Source organism: Exophiala xenobiotica (genome assembly GCF_000835505.1).
Source record: "Exophiala xenobiotica strain CBS 118157 unplaced genomic scaffold supercont1.5, whole genome shotgun sequence".
Lineage (NCBI taxonomy): Eukaryota > Fungi > Ascomycota > Eurotiomycetes > Chaetothyriales > Herpotrichiellaceae > Exophiala > Exophiala xenobiotica.
In genome coordinates, this window is record NW_013562490.1 from 150,686 (window position 1) to 166,567 (window position 15,882).

At 51.2% G+C, this 15,882-nt stretch overlaps 8 protein-coding genes across 9 annotated transcripts; 4 read left to right on the top strand and 4 right to left on the bottom strand.

Moving 5' to 3' along the window:
* Positions 1-52: 52 nt before the first annotated feature.
* Positions 53-2,732, top strand: PV05_07748 (uncharacterized protein). The gene has a single exon (XM_013457208.1). The coding sequence runs from the start codon at positions 502-504 to the stop codon at positions 2,314-2,316; it is 1,815 nt and encodes a 604-aa protein (XP_013312662.1). The 5' UTR covers positions 53-501; the 3' UTR covers positions 2,317-2,732.
* PV05_07749 (NADP-specific glutamate dehydrogenase) lies at positions 2,627-4,663 on the bottom strand. Its single transcript, XM_013457209.1, has 4 exons — positions 3,880-4,663; positions 3,730-3,828; positions 3,625-3,680; positions 2,627-3,573 (listed from the first exon to the last, which is right to left on the bottom strand). Exons 1-4 carry the CDS (start codon positions 4,331-4,333, stop codon positions 2,809-2,811), a joined length of 1,374 nt encoding a protein of 457 aa, XP_013312663.1. The 5' UTR covers positions 4,334-4,663; the 3' UTR covers positions 2,627-2,808.
* A 598-nt stretch (positions 4,664-5,261) lies between these two features.
* Positions 5,262-6,375, top strand: PV05_07750 (uncharacterized protein). Its single transcript, XM_013457210.1, has one exon. It carries the CDS (start codon positions 5,698-5,700, stop codon positions 6,199-6,201), a length of 504 nt encoding a protein of 167 aa, XP_013312664.1. The 5' UTR covers positions 5,262-5,697; the 3' UTR covers positions 6,202-6,375.
* Positions 5,537-9,060, bottom strand: PV05_07751 (uncharacterized protein). The gene has a single exon (XM_013457211.1). The coding sequence runs from the start codon at positions 8,714-8,716 to the stop codon at positions 6,398-6,400; it is 2,319 nt and encodes a 772-aa protein (XP_013312665.1). The 5' UTR covers positions 8,717-9,060; the 3' UTR covers positions 5,537-6,397.
* Positions 9,061-9,146: 86 nt separating this feature from the next.
* Positions 9,147-10,068, top strand: PV05_07752 (uncharacterized protein). The gene is made up of 3 exons (XM_013457212.1): positions 9,147-9,532; positions 9,589-9,691; positions 9,740-10,068. The coding sequence occupies exons 1-3, from the start codon at positions 9,376-9,378 to the stop codon at positions 9,774-9,776; spliced, it is 297 nt and encodes a 98-aa protein (XP_013312666.1). The 5' UTR covers positions 9,147-9,375; the 3' UTR covers positions 9,777-10,068.
* On the bottom strand, positions 9,835-11,585 carry PV05_07753 (phosphoglycerate kinase). The gene is made up of 2 exons (XM_013457213.1): positions 11,247-11,585; positions 9,835-11,196 (listed from the first exon to the last, which is right to left on the bottom strand). Exons 1-2 carry the CDS (start codon positions 11,310-11,312, stop codon positions 10,009-10,011), a joined length of 1,254 nt encoding a protein of 417 aa, XP_013312667.1. The 5' UTR covers positions 11,313-11,585; the 3' UTR covers positions 9,835-10,008.
* A 10-nt stretch (positions 11,586-11,595) lies between these two features.
* PV05_07754 lies at positions 11,596-13,372 on the top strand. 2 transcript variants are annotated; one of them, XM_013457215.1, is made up of 3 exons: positions 11,596-12,318; positions 12,401-12,517; positions 12,567-13,372. In XM_013457215.1, exons 1-3 carry the CDS (start codon positions 12,253-12,255, stop codon positions 13,170-13,172), a joined length of 789 nt encoding a protein of 262 aa, XP_013312669.1. In that variant the 5' UTR covers positions 11,596-12,252; the 3' UTR covers positions 13,173-13,372. The 2 variants fall into 2 exon arrangements, with proteins under 2 accessions (XP_013312669.1, XP_013312668.1); XM_013457214.1 differs by having other exon boundaries at positions 12,401-13,372.
* On the bottom strand, positions 13,288-15,850 carry PV05_07755 (argininosuccinate synthase). Its single transcript, XM_013457216.1, has 6 exons — positions 15,654-15,850; positions 15,490-15,553; positions 15,224-15,288; positions 15,055-15,170; positions 14,970-14,990; positions 13,288-14,736 (listed from the first exon to the last, which is right to left on the bottom strand). Exons 2-6 carry the CDS (start codon positions 15,541-15,543, stop codon positions 13,745-13,747), a joined length of 1,248 nt encoding a protein of 415 aa, XP_013312670.1. The 5' UTR covers positions 15,544-15,553; positions 15,654-15,850; the 3' UTR covers positions 13,288-13,744.
* Positions 15,851-15,882: the final 32 nt, after the last annotated feature.

Sequence of the window (15,882 nt, forward strand, 5' to 3'; positions counted from 1 at the left end):
TACTTGGATATAAGCGGGCGAGACTTCACGAACCTCCAATCCGCCGTCACCAACAGCACCTCTGTATACATAGAAATCATGTAGAACATTGGCGCCTACAGTAACACAAGCCTAGCCACAGTTTCAGCCTCTTCCCAAATGGGATCTCTCTCTGCCCCCCTGTTCACCCCTGATGTACCGCGTAGAGAGAGACTTTCGCAGGTCTTTCAGCTATGTTATCCACATGTTGCTCCCATAATGCCACACGCTATGATGAAGGACAGTATTGAGCTCACCAAAACAACGCCGAAACCAAAAATCTGCGATATGCCGGGTCGTGCCAGATTACTTGGTGGCAACGAGGTTCCCTGGTGAACATTCACGACGCTCACGACGGTCCTAAGTACACCTTAACGACATCGGTATATTCCAGGTCTGATGATCGTCCATACACCGCCCTCTCATACGTCTGCGGACAAGAGAAATCCCCAATCTCGATAGATGGCACGATGACACCAATGTATGAAAATCTACACCTTGCTTGCGCTGCCCGCGCTCTGGGCTTTCAGTCGGCAAAACGGCTGTGATGGGAAAAGAGAAGAATCATACTTCTGGATCGATCAAGTTTCCATCGATCAGAATGATGCACGAGAGAAAGCAGAGCAGATGCTCGGCATGACTGATATTTACTCTCGAGCAGAGAGAGTCTTGATCTGGCTCGGTCCAACCAGTGAGAATCTGAAGGCCTTATTGCAAAGTTTCGCCCAAGTCATCGGTCCAGGAGCACGCAGAGCTGGGATTTTAGCTATCGGCCCCGATCTCACCACCAGCTGGCCGGATTTCCCCAACCATCCCGAGCTAAGGCCAGTACGTAGGCAGGTAGAACGGTTCTTCTGGTCTGACCCCTTCCGGCGCGCATTTGCGACCAGGCCTGACATGCTACGAGCTTTCGAAGAGTTGACGTGGAACGGATGGTTTGCACGCACCTGGACCATCCAGGAACACACTGTAGCCAACGCCCCGGTTTTTGCGCTGGGGGACGACACATTTGTTGATGGCGACGATTTCATGGCATCAATCTTGTGCTGCACGCTTTGGTTCGTGAGTACACTTCGGCCACTGATGCAGTCCCGTTTTCCCTTGCTGCGGCTGTTCAGGTTGCTCCTCTTCCGGTTCTATGAGAAACCTGGACTATGCGACTACATGTTGGATCCCGAGCGGTTAAGAGAATGGAACTCCCGCCCAAGTACAGTGCTTGGTGAACGGCGTAAGCGCCAAAGGGCCCAAATTGGCGACCACAGAGAAACAAGCTTGAAGGCTTGTCTTGTGCGTACCTTTATTCCGGAGTCGACCGAGGGTCCAGGTTGCAGCCACGAGATCGATCGAATCTGGGCCTTGTTCGGAATGTGCACTGATCGGACCATGCTGGAAAGAGGAGGCTTCCCGCTGGACTATAACACCCCTTGGAAAGAGGCGTACCGTGAGCTTTCGAGGACGCTAGTTCGCCTCGGTCATACAGACTGCTTAGGAATCGAAAGGAAAGGGTTAGCAAACAACATTCAGAGCACCACGGGCCCCATCGTGACATCGCTACCCTCCTGGACGATTGATTGGTCTGTCCCACTGAGACGTCCACTCTGTGGATTCCTAGAGGATGGTCTATTCAGCACCGCGACCCATCTCCCAGTCACCATTGGCGAGGCTGCACACGTCTCGAGTCAGGCCAACGCTCTCGCCATCAATGGGTATTGTTTGGGTCCCGTTCAAGCTTTGGGAACCGTTTTCACAACATCCAAAGCCGCCCATGAGCTCGACTACGTCCAAGCCAACATCTACTTGCGAGAGATTGAGGCCTTCGTGGAGCGATCAGCCTTCATTCCCCCCCAGCTCAAGGCACATGCCAGGGCCTGCATCCCCGTCCACAGCCTCGAATACAATTACCTGGCCATCACTCGTCGTGGAGAGACTGCCGGGATCACGCGCGGCTACAACGAAATGAGGAGGTGCACCGCACAAGGCGAGGGACCGATTGGCGTCATCAGCCAGGAACTACTCTCGTATAAGACGTTTATGGAACGATGTCTTGGAAAGCGAGCATTCATCACGACCCAGGGTTTTGTCGGGTTATGTAATAGCCAAGCTGAAGTAGGCGATGTGTTGGGAGCCATCGCTGGAGCTCCTGGGCTAATCATGTTGCGAGCGGCTCGTCAAGACACAGATCACAGCTTGGATGTCGGCGCCTTTGAGGTCATTGGCGAAGCCTATGCCTACGGACTCATGGATGGAGAGATCGCTAGCATGGAAGATGTCGAAGAGCGAAGCATCGTACTTTGCTGAAGTCACGTATTCCATCCATGTGCACGACAGATGGCTCTGTAGCTGGAGAGCTCGCATGGCGTGCGTCGTCTACTCAGGCCGTCAGCCGACTCTGGGACAGTTTCTAGCATAGGCATGTGTCCCATCTGCATGGCCCATGACCAATGTCCTACGATCGTGTCACTTTTATAAGTGAAGGCCTCCCAGCCGAGCGCGTGTCCCTAAACACATAGCTAGTTGTCGGCAACATGTTTAAGCCTGGGATGGCGCATCCAGGGGACTAGGGTATTTCAGGGCTTTTCCACTCATGAGCCGTGTCATACTTAATTGACCATGACAAGACACTGCTCCCAGGCACTCTGTTTTATATACTAAGGGAGTTAGGGTCTTTTAGTGCCAAGACAAGCCAGGACCAGCGCCGCAAGATACAACAAGAGGTCGATTCGTATCTGATCATTATGTGATGGAACTAACTCGCACGATATTCTAGCTGTCGAATAACACTCGTCCAAATCACCACCAATCACCCTGGTCCTTCATGGCCTCAGCAACCTTGCTGAACCCTGCAATATTGCTACCAGCGACCAGACTGGGGAACTCACCCTCTGCTGGAGTCAGGTATGTCTGAGCAGTCTGTAGGCCGTTCTCGAAGCAGTTCTGCATGATCTGCTTAAGCTTCTCGTCGACCTCCTCAGAAGTCCACTTGATGCGTGCAGAGTTCTGGGCCATCTCCAGACCGGAGACCGCCACACCACCAGCATTGGCAGCTTTGCCCGGAGCATACCAGATAGCTCCGTCCTTGTTGGATTTCCGATGTGATTCGAAGACTTCGATGGCCTCTTGTGTGCAGCCCATGTTGGATCCCTCGGCAATGAACTTGCATCCGGCCTTGATCAAACCCTCGGCTTCCTCCTTGGAGACTTCGTTCTGGGTAGCAGAGGGAAGAGCAACATCGACCTTGCCGACCTGCAGCCACGGTCTCGCGCCATCAATGTATTTCACCTTGCTGCTAAAGTCTGACGTGTTGGCGACCTCGGACAGTTGTTTCCGGTCGACCTTGAGCTTGGCAACAGTCTCGATCATTTCAGGATCGATGCCCTTGTCGGTCGTAGCCACGATAGCACCTTTGCTGTCACTCAGGGAGACGACTGTGCCACCAAGCTCAATGACCTTAAGTGCGGCATACTGGGCAACGTTTCCGGAACCCGAGACTGCGACTCTCTTGCCTGCGAAGGACTCCTTGCCGCCACTCGCATACTTGATCATGTGTTCGACGTACTATGGGTTGTCAGCTTGATTCCGCCTTCCTCTTCGAACGCTGCTGCTCACATATACAAGACCGTAGCCAGTAGCTTCTGGCCGGATAAGAGAGCCTCCCCAGCTGCCTGCGCATTGTTAATGATTGTCGTCAAGATATATGTGGCCTGCACTTACCTCCTTTTCCGGTCAAAACACCTTCCCACAGCTTCGTTTGTCTCTTATATTGTCCAAACATCCATCCAATCTCGCGAGGAGAGACACCAATATCACCGGCTATTTGTGGTCAGTCCTGTCCAAGTCGTGGGGCCGGTCGCGTGACCATACCTGGAACATCGGTATCTGCGCCAATGTGCTTTCCAAGTTCGCTCATGAAAGCGCAGCAGAATTTTCGGATCTCGTTGTCCGACTTGCCCTTGGGGTCAAAGTCTGCACCTCCTTTTCCACCGCCCATATTTAACCCAGTCAGGGCATTCTTGAAGATTTGCTCGAAGCCCAAGAACTTCAAGACTGATAGATTCACCGTAGGATGGAATCGAAGACCACCTTTGTAGGGGCCTAGAGCCGAGTTGAACTGGACTCGGTAGCCACGGTTGACTTGGACCTGGCCCTTGTCGTCTTCCCAAACGACTCGGAACTGGATGATTCGCTCGGGGATTGAGCAGACTGCGAGGGCTTTCTTGTATTCGGGGTTCTTCTCGAAGAGGGAGGAGTTTTCGAGTGTCGAGACAAGCTCTTTGTAAGCCTGTTCGAACTCAGGCTCGGACGGGAGGTTAGACATAATGACGATGTGGTGGCAAGAGGAGGTCTAAATGGGAATTGAGCACTCCGTAGCAGAGTACTGGTAGGCTGAGGAGATTTTGCACGCTCTGAGGAAAACTTAGTAGAGACAGTGTCAGGGTATAATGAAAGGAATATATTCTAGGGAAGAGGGCAAAAAGAAATTCAATTGAGAGCAACGAAATCATGCGTTTATCAAGAGCTGTGGCCACGAAGTGATTGCTTGCTTCTGGCCTCTGTCTTGTCTGGGCGGCTTTGCCATGCTTTGGTCCGCTCAATGGGTTTCCGTGGAGAGTGACGACAACATGGCGGTCATCGTGCATGTGCCCGCATGTCAGGGCAAGCTTTTCTCTCGTCTAATATGACCGGAAGCAAGCATGGTTGTCTGCGCCCGAGGGAAGCTTGCCAACCATCTGGTTCATCTCCGCCTACCCTAGGTACTGAGTGGTACGGTTGACGTTGATGCATCAACAAAGATTTATGGAAGAAAAAGTGCCAGCGGAGCTTGGGATTGGTTCGATAAGGATCAGAGCTAGTGATCGCGGCTGGAGCACGACTTGGGGCTCGTTGGGTGGCACTTTGACCAATTCATCTCGTCCCTTGACACACACTAATCGAAAATCCTCATCCACAGTCTGCAAGCGATGATCCCTTTTTGCCGATGTCGCTGCATCTAACAACCTGTCAACACTCAACAGTAAGCCTCGACGGAGTACCATAGAACTGTAACCCCACGTCCGGGCCAGGCGAGAAGGGCCAGAAGCACGATACAATGGGACTGGAAATTTTTCTCCTGCTCCGGTTACGCCCGATGTCTTCAGCTCCATCTCCAGCCTGGCTCAGGGCACGCATGCATGCATGACTAGGTAGCTAGCAAATGCAGCAGAACAAAATACGGCTCATCTTTCGCGAGGCTCGCTTGGAGAATAGGCACATACTCTGGAAATAACGACAGTTTTACCTTTACCATGTCCCTCGCTTCCTGCCATGGAGAACCACTCAGCTGGAAGTCGGGCGTGGTCGGGTCACTTGTCAAAAGCAAGATGAAATACGGAGACTCTATGTTACATTAGGGAATGTCTCTCGAGGAAGTATCTCGCTGTCTTGGAGGGCTTACCGCGAAGGCTCCGGAGTTGGACATATCTCTCCGGACATTCTAGCCCGCGGTTGTCCAGCAGTGACTCATACGCGACTTCGCAACCTCAGTGAAAAGACAGGGGGGGATCATCGCTGAACGCCTGCATAGAAAAAGGAATCTCTCAGTCCCGACCCGGTGTCGGCGTCCCTTACTCTTGAGGAAGTCCAGAAACAGGTCTATCGAGCAGTCTATCAAAATTTTCATATCCATCCAAAAAGTCTCCGCTCATGGCCCGACCGGCATTTACCATCGTCCCCGTGCGTGACCCTGCCGATCTAAAAGACACGATATCTCTATTCTACGCCTATGCAGAATCTCTCGGCTTCGACTTGGCGTTTCAGAATTTCGATACAGAAATGGCCAATATGCCAGGAAAGTATTCCCCGCCCAATGGAGAATTGTTGCTCGCTCGGAACTCGGATGGACTGGCCATTGGCTGTGTCGGACTGCGTCCTCTCCCTTCCCCAGACGCCGACACTCAGATTTGCGAGATGAAGCGGCTGTATGTCACGCCGTCAGGACGAGGGACAGGTGTTGGAAAAGCATTGGCTTCCGAGATCATTGCCGTTGCAACACAACTTGGGTACGCTGAGATGAGGCTGGATACCCTGCCGACTATGGTGACTGCGCTCAAAATGTATCGATTGTTCGGGTTTGTGGATATCCCTGCATACTATGAGACACCACTGGAGGGTACCCATTTTCTAGCACTCAAACTGGAGCGAAAGTAATGGCTTCGGATCATGCTCCCAGATGTCCTTGGGCGGTTCTCTCGACAGCTTCGCAGCCGTCTGCAGTGTGAAGGAATTTTGTAACTTTTCTGATGAGCCATAACCGGGATGCCAGAAATACCAGGGTTGATACGTCCCTGCAAAAATAGGAATGCTCACTATGTGCTGTGCCTGTGACGAAGAAAGTAGGTGTCGATCATTTCGCGTTGTTCCCATGCTTTTGTTCCCAATTCTTGACTGCGTTGAGAGCAGCTGTTATTTTCATGCCCAACCTTGCGTCAAGTTCGTATTTCTCCCAACCTTTTGCTCTCTCCAGATGTGATTTGCATTCTTGGACCAATTTGGCGTCTTGGACCAGATCAACGGAAGGTGTCTTCTCACCCCCGCCAGTGGTGGGCTCACTTCCATGAGACGCCCTGTAGCCAGTTCTCTGCATCCAAAGATTTACAGCCATCTCATGATGCGCCGTAGGAGCAACCCAGTCGTCCTTGTTTTGACCTTTGAACTCAAGGGGATTGCGGAGTAAGACGTGCAGCTGCAAGACTTCTTTGGACTCGTCGTGTCGGCGGAGATTTCGCAGAATAACAGCTTTCAGTACTGCAAGGATGGCTTGTTCGTCTATATCCTCTCTTTCCCACCGTGGTAAAGTCTCCGACCAGACGAGGTTATTGAGCGATCGTTGCAGTTTGGCTTCGTCCATCTTCTTGTATCCACCCCACAGGAAAATCATTTCTTCTAGAGGACTAACACCAACAGCATCAATGAAGCTGCAGTTGAACCTGGTCGCACGTTCCTCCCATTTGGCCATCTTGCGGACAACAAACACATCGAACGGGAGTTGTCGGCCCATCATCTTCTTCTTGCCAACCTTTGTGGGTGCGGTCTTGAAATATTCCTCGGCTATTTTGGCATGCTTTTGCGCCTCTTCTTTCGTCAAAGACTTGTCATACCGATACAGGCTTAGATGTGCAGCACCCGCGATGTAATAGTACAAGCCCCGTGACCACGCGTTGAGGTCGACACAAGCAAGAAAGGATGACGCGCATAGTTGGTACCTGTGTGCATTCATTGCGCAGAGACTCTTTTCGAACATGTGGAGAGCCTCGATCTGCTTGAGTTGGCTCTTCCCTGGCTGCGACAGGATGTCCAGCGCCCTCTCCAGCTTTCTGTGGGAGGCTGCCATTCTTGCTTCTTCCACAAGCCATAAATGACTCTGCGGATACCTCTGGCGCATATCAGCAAGCAGAGCCCCCAACCTCGCCCCAGGATAGCCCTCTACATCATCTGGATCAGAGGGATCTGAGTCCGAGATGATATCGCAGAAGCCCACGATTCCGTTGTACCAACCAAAGAGAACCAAGCTGGCCATGCCCCCGTTGATATTGGCAAATTTGCTTGCTTGCCAGAGCATACGAATGCCCCGCTCTCGATCGCCTCGGAAGCCAATAATGTACAAAAGCTTGCTGAACGCTGGAGGAATGATTGATATCAGAAGCGATAAAATACCAGACATGAGGTTCGTGCCGGAATGGATGAAGACATCGAGAGAATTGGAGAAGATGTCAGAGTCGGCATCTGCGGTAAGCATACCGAGTGTTGTTGGTGGTGGAGGTCTCATCAATCCCTCTGCGTGCAATTCATCGGTATGGTGACTGAGGTTCAGGCGCTCGATGCGGTGGTCGAGCTCGGTCATATCCTCAGACTCTTCGACCACCTCCAGATGACCAGTATAGCCTTCTGTCACGCGGTTATGCTCATGAATGTCGTCCACTTCGTGAAACTCGTCATCGTCGGAGTCATCATCCGCAGAATTGGCAACCTCGGTGTGTCGTAGACCTGAAGGCTGAGCTGGTTGTCCGGGGTTAATCGGATCTCGGGGTTTCGTGTTCGAGGTCGCCTCTGTCTGACCCAGGCCGGAGAGACTCGACTTTGCAGAAGTGGCCGAATGCAGACTCTCGGTGGACTGAGCCCTCGATTCAGCTAAACTCCTCACGCCGCGTGCTTTGATATAGGCCATTTCCATCTGCACAAGGCCTTCGAGCGTCATGTACGCCTTTCTGAGCTTGTAGAATCCCCGTATGGACTCTGTAAGACTCTCGTTGAGCACAGCCACAACAGCAGACATGATTTGTGCTTCTGCCTGACATAATGCAAATTCTGACCCTTTGTCGTAGATGTTCGAATTGAATACTCGAGTATCATGCTGGGCCTTGTTATAGCTTGACGAAGCACTGGATTCGGCGTCGGCAAGGGTATCGGACGCCTCCTTCATGACCTCTTGCTCAAACCCCAAGGCGGCCTTCATGAAAGCGAGTGTGCCTTGTGCAAGCTTGTGAAATGAGGAGTTGCCATCTGCAAGACCTCTTTCTGCACCCGCGATATCATCATTCAAGATCAATTCTACAGCTCGGAGAGCTGTCTCCAGATTCTGGGATTCTTCCAAAGAGCCCAGGCTCCTAGTCGAGGCATTGGCAGTAGACCAGCCACGATCGAGCCACCTTCCTACTCTATGCATGTTGTCGTACACTGGGTCATGGAACTTGGCCTTCAATGACCAGTGACTGCGTAGGAGAGTGGTATTTGGGTACGCTGCGAAATCTAACCGAACATGTCGAAAGCACGTGCGTGGTGATGGAGGCGTTTAGTGAAAAGGGCGAACGTCAATGACGGATGGTCGGGATGAAATAAAAGGCAGGAGATCGAGGGCAGTTGTAGCTGAAAAGTACAGACTCTGCTCGACTCTACTGTAAGCTGAAGGAGCTCGTTTCAATGCAACACTCTGGATATTGAGGGTTTTGAGAGCAGTTCGTCATCAAGGGAACTGTGATGTTCATTGGAGGTTCGTAGCTGAGGCGGCGAGGGCGGGACTGTGTGGACGCCTGGCTCGCATTTCCATTTCTTTCATCCTTGTCTCGGAGTACGGATAATCTATCACCTTGAGTCCGTGGAAGTCCGTGCCACGGCCACTAAGCCATCCTTCCAACGACCGCAGCAATTGTACCGGTTGATTGCTTCTGTGATTAGAGATACTTCTTAACACCCTGCCACATCTTAGAATCCTTGCCGCCTCGCCGCATAACCTCGATCTAGTGACCTTGCGTTTTCAGCCGCATCCGTCCACCGTCCTAATACGCAGCTCATCTCCGACCTTCACTCACGATACTAGGTTCCAATATGTCGTCTTCGGGTTCCGGAGCAGGCGCAGGCCTTGCGAAGATGCAGCCAACACAGAAGAATGAGGCAGATGCCGCACAAACATCCAAGACAGCGTCAAATCAGCCACCCGCAATGCTGGAAGAGGATGATGAATTCGAAGACTTCCCTGTCGAAGGTCCGGATACTCTTTGCTAAAGGAGGCGTTCGAGATATACTGACTCTGGTGCACAGATTGGTCACAAGAAGACACCGAAGTACATGGTGGATCAACGCACCTATGGGAGGAAAGCTGGGACGATGACGATGAGAATGAAGATTTCAGTAAACAATTGAAGTATGAAAAATCGTTCTACTCCTAAGAATACCTCTAACGAGGCGGTAGGGAGGAGTTGAAAAAGGTCGAAGCCACGAAATCATAAGAACTGCGTCGGCTGGATGAGCGAAACATTGCACTGCCTGGCGTTCGGGGTCATAGAGGAGCTAGAGAAAAGGAATAAATTCACTCGGTTCGATGCTTGCGCATCTCAGAAGAGAAAGAATATCATACACTCAAGGCTGTTTGTTCTCGTTTCCATCATATATTTGGTTTCGAGAAGCGGCCATTATCAACCTAACCAAAGCGTGCTCGTGTGATCATGCAAGGACCGCGATCTACTTACTGGACAATGCGACCACACCAGGCAAATCTTTACCTTCAAGAAGCTCCAAGCTGGCACCACCACCGGTCGACACATGACTGAGCTTGTCTTCGACTCCATACTTGGCCGCAACAGTCGCAGTATCACCTCCACCAATGATGACTATCTTGCCGCTCTGAGCTGCTGCCACTGCTGCATCCATGGTCTTTCTGGTGCCATTGGCAAATTTCTCAAACTCAAAGACACCAGGAGGACCGTTCCACAGGATAGTCTGGGCGTCATCGATGGCTTGCTTATACAGTTTGATACTCTCTTCACCACAGTCAAGGCCCATCCAGCCATCTGGTATGCCTTCCGAATCAGTGGCCGTTCCAGTCTGTGCATCTTTGTCAAACTTGTCGGCTGTGATGTAGTCCATCGGCAGGATGATCTTGACGTTGTTCTTCTTTGCCTTTTCAACAAGCTCGGCGCATTTCTCGCTGCCGGCCTGGTCGAACAAGCTGTTGCCGATCTTGACACCTTCTAGGGTCTTCTTGAAGGTAAATGCCATACCACCGCAGATGATCAAGCTGTTGACCTTGTCTAGCAAGTTATCGATTAATTGGATCTTGTCGGAAACTTTGGCACCGCCAAGGATGGCGAGGAAAGGTCGCTTGGGGTTCTCGAGTGCTTGAGCAAAATAGTCGAGCTCCTTCTTCATCAGGAACCCGGAAGCTTTTTGTGGTAGGTTGACTCCGACCATAGAGCTGTGTGCACGGTGGGCAGTTCCAAAGGCGTCGTTGATGTAGATGTCTCCAAGGACAGTCAAGCCTTTGCGGAATTTCTCAATATCGGCCTTGTCAGCCTTGACCTTTTTGCCGTCTGCATCTTTGCTGCTGCCCTCCTCTTCGGCATGGAAACGCAGGTTCTCGAGAAGGATGACCTGGCCACCACTAGCCTTGTTGACCGTCTCTTCCACCTCGGGTCCGACACAGTCATCAGTGAAGATGACGGTCTTTCCTAGTAGCTTCTCGAGCTCCGGCACCACAGGTTTCAGACTGTACTTGGGGTTCTTCTTTCCATCGGGACGACCGAGATGGGACATAAGGATGACGGCTTTGGCACCGTGGTCGACAGCATATTTGATGGTAGGGAGGGCTCCGACTATTCTCTGATTATTTGTGACATTCTTGTCCGCGTCGAGTGGAACGTTGAAGTCGACCTGGAGCATGGTCAGTTGAGGACGAAAGGAATCTCAACGCAAGAACCTACTCGGATCAAGACTCGCTTGTCCTTGAGGTCGCAGTCGGTGATGGCGAGCTTGTTTGACAGAGACATCTTGGGAGGATATCCAGGGTAAGAATAGGATTGCAAATGGAATTGTGAGTATGTGGAATATCAATTGAGCTCTCGAGTTTACCACAGTAGAGAAGAAAATAAACCGTTAGAGGGGTCGGGAATAACGGGCGATCACTGGGTGGGCTCGGCGGGGTGCAATCAATTGACGTAGCGAGCCTTCGAGGTAGCTTTGAGCAGGCTCTCTTCCTTGTGGTGAGTGCAGCAGCAGCAACTGTTAGTGAGCATGTGTCTGGTAATGCCTTCTCATCAAACATCCCGCACCTCATGCGTTTCTTCTCTTTATATGAGCATTGCAGGGAAAATCTCGTGGTATGCAAGTGTGGCATGATTGGATTTCCAGCTGCGTGTATTGTTATGAGCCTGCCGACTGAGGTCTTTTCACACATGGATACCGCCAACCACTTGATCGGTCTCGATAGAGGACAGAAAGACTATGCTGCTACATTCGAAATGGTGAAAGCATCAAGATTCTTGTATACATCCAACCCAGCTGCCTGCTATGAGTATTGCCCTGGATAGACTACTATTCACGGGCATCAATGCTTTATTGGAACTGGCGGCACCATCGGGTTTGTTGGAGCATCCATCCGCTGACGATCTGCAAGGCGCAGCCTCTCACGTTCTGGCCTTCAGCCCTCCCAGCCGTTCTCTTCCTCCTTGTATACTCCCGTAAGACTCGCCTATCTCTAACGATTCTTGTTGGGCCAAGCCTACACGAGCATACGAATCTACAGGTTTCAAAGTGTTGTCGCTCTTTGCACCGCGTTGGAAGCGATACAACCGCCGCCTGCCTCCCTGTGTCGCCTGCGACTAAGACTGGAACCTGGCGTCACCGACATCCACACACCGTGATTATCATTGACCTCATAACTGTCCCCGTATTGATTGCATCTTCTCTCTCTTCTCTCTTCTCTTCAACATGCTTGAAACATCGAGAAGGAAGTCCTTGGCCTGGCTGAATGGTCAATACATCTATGGCAGAATTGTAAGCTGCTCCCTACCTGACACAAAATCAATTCGACGGATCTGTATCCGAGACAACGGAGCGCTGACTTTTATTCTCGCAGCCTCTGCTTCACGCAATAATCCTCTTCATCGAACTAGCCATGGCCGCGCGACTCATAGCCAAGTTCAATTCCTACTATGCTCAGAAGCCGGTCCTGACTACGATGATCACCAATGCCGTACGTGAAACATGAAAAGATGGTGGGGAGCATGCTGATGGAAAAACAGGTCCTCGGTGGCATTGCAGACACTACGGCACAGACAATAACAGCCTTCCGATCAAGGCAAGCCATCCTCCCTACCAGCGACCCTAGCTCCTTCATCTCCTCCGGTGTCGAATTGGAAGACCTCAATGAGAAGCCCGCAAGGCTATCTCCCCAACTCTCTCCTCGGCATACCGGGCCACGGCCTTTCGACTTCGAACGATTGACGAGATTCATGTCATATGGTTTCATCATGACGCCGCTTCAATTCTTGTGGTTTGGGCGACTCACAAAATGGTTTCCAATCACCCCCAAGAGTGGAACAGTCCCCGCATTGAAAAGAATGGCGATGGATCAGTTGGTATTTGCTCCATTTGGTCTATCATGCTTCTTCACCTTCATGACGGTCGCTGAAGGAGGTGGAAAGAGAGAAATCTCCAGAAAATTCCAGGATGTCTACCTCCCGACACTGAGAGCCAACTGGATCCTTTGGCCTGCGGTACAGCTTATCAACTTTCGTGTCATGCCTTTGCAGTTCCAAATTCCATTTGTGAGCACAATTGGGATTGCCTGGACGGCTTATCTCAGTTTGACGAACTCTAGCGAGGATGAAATTATTCAGCAGGAGTGAGGTGCAACGGTGTTATGTGCTTTTGCTTTTTCCTGCAGACGACCAGCATCGTCGGCGTTGCGATGTGGCAACGATATGGCTTGTAAAGCATTTCCAGGTGCCCACTTCTATGATACCACAATATATTTCTATCAGCATGTTCTCTTTTGACCATCTTAGACCTCAATTTCATCCAGGGACTCGGTACTGCTTTGCTTATATTGCACTGGTTTGAACCCGAGTTATTCTTCTCTGCAGAACAAAGTCCAGGAAATAACTCTCTCAATCAAGCATTCAGAAAAAGACCAATGATTCATTGCATTTTAAATCCCGCAGTTCAAACTCTAGCTGTGCAGGATTCTTCCGTTGCTGCGAGATCCAACCGCTGCTTTGGACTTGAATGCCTATCTCTCCCCTAATTCTGTGATGTTTCCTCAGAGACACATCCTTGCCGTCTGCATTCTCTCTCCCTTTCATGACTGATCCGCCCATTCCGTCCCATTGACGATTTCACGAGGCAGATTGATCAACCTTTTTGACTCGAAAGTGTGCGAGGTCGGTCCTCGTCGATTGATGATCGCAAATCCCTCAGCTTACAGCCTCTCGCCCTTCTCCGCCTTCATCTGGCCGTACTTCTTGAGTCGGATGGCCTGAACCTTGATGAAGCCGCCCGTCTCAGAGGGCTCGAAATCACCGATCTCGTCCATCGAGCTCTCACTGGCGTCGTACAATTTCTCCGTCTCGCTGGACCGTCCGAGCACGATGCAATTGCCCTTGTACAGTCGCAGGCGGACCTGGCCGTTGACGCTCTTCTGAGACTCCTTGATCGAGGCCTCGAGGAACTCCCGCTCCGGCGAGAAGTACAGTCCATTATAGAGGACTCGGGAATAGCCGATGGTGACGAACTGGTCTCTCAGGGCGCGGACTTCGCGGTCCAAAGTGAGACCTTCAAGGTCGATGTGCGCGTTTCGCAGCACCGTCAGGCCGGGAGTTTCGTAGCAACCGCGAGATTTCAGGCCAATGAAGCGGTTCTCCACAATGTCGATGCGGCCGACACCGTGCTTGCGAGCCAATGCGTTGGCGGCAAGGAAGAGTTCTGTTGGGCTTGTCTTGGTTCCGGTTGACGAGCTCGTGAGCGAGACTGGGACACCCTTTTCGAACTTGATTGTGACATCTTCGGGCTCGTTTGCTGCAGAGAGGATCGGATCTGCTGTCAACTTCCACATATCGCTCGGCGGCGTGGTGTCCGGGTCTTCAAGAATGCCGGCTTCGTAGCTGCAGTGTGCCAAGTTCTCGTCCATGGACCATGGCTTGGATTTGGTCTGGCTGACGGGAATTCCTTGTTGAGCTGCATACTCGAGAAGGTCATTTCGGCCCTTGAAGCGTTCGTAAAATTCGGGAATTCTCCAAGGTGCTATGACTTGAATGGATGGTTGCAGAGCGTAAAAGGCCAACTCGAAACGGACTTGATCGTTGCCTTTCCCGGTGCAACCGTGGGAGATGAATTGGCATCCTTCCTTCTGAGCAATTTCAACCTGGGCGCGAGCGATGACAGGACGAGCCAGAGATGTGCCGAGCAGGTAGACTGTGGTATGTTGTCAGCCGAAATTCAAGACCGTCAGTCAACGAGCCGAGGCGGAGAGGCAAAGATAGATGAGGCCGACTGGTATTGCAGATAGTAGGCCAAGAACAGCCAAAGCAGAAAGACGTCCTATTCGAGGGGCGAGACCACATCATGGAGTGAGGACGCTCCAGATATGTCTTGTGCAGGACCACCTCGCAGGTATTCCACATTTGCTCACAGGGATATGTTCTTACCATTTTCATAACTGGCGTTACCTATTATCAAAATGGTATCAGTATAGGTTCATTTGGTGCAATCCTGGAGTATCAAGCAACTCACATTGGATAGCCGGGAAGCACAGCTCTTTTACGAATTCGTCGACAACGTCAACGCAGTAGAATGCTTTGGCTCCGATCTTCAGAGCCTTTTCCCGCGCTGCTTCGAAATCCTCTTCCCTGAGACGGGTCAGTAAATGCGCGCAAGATGCCCGACAAGAGAGAACACTTACTGGCCAATATTAGCCAAGAAGCAGACAACGTCGTAGCCCTTCTCAAGAAGCCAGGCCAAAATACACTATTCGATGTTAGTATTGGTCAAGAGAAGTAGCCGAAGGGGCGGTGATCGCAACAAGCAGACGACCACAGGACAATCTAGGAAACTGGAGGCTATTCGAAGCAGCCAAAGAAGCTGTTCCCGTTCCACGACATCCTTGCATTCGCAATCATTGTCCCAGCTGCTAGAAGAGGTGAAGCAGAGGTAAACCACGTTACTCACCGAAGTATCGAGACCGCCACTGTAGGCCAGACAGACTCGTTGTTTCTCAGGCATATTTGCGTTTCTGATGAAGTGAGAGTCAGTAGTCAGTATGGTGGAATTGAAGAAGTGCCAAAGAATAGGTAAAAGAGATAAACCCAGAATGATGGGATTCGTAGACTCACTATTAAGATATCCAGTTAATGTTATAAAGGAGCAAAAGTTTTGAATCCAGATGCAAACCGACGGAAGACCAGAAGATACGTCGCAGGACAAGACACACAATGGAAGTTGAACGATGACTGTTTTGCATGAGAGCTTTTGACGGAAAAATATTGAAGTGGAGTTCACGATAAGGACGGACCCTCAGCTTATCATTGACATACTAATAAAGCCTTAGTCCACAGAATTGTG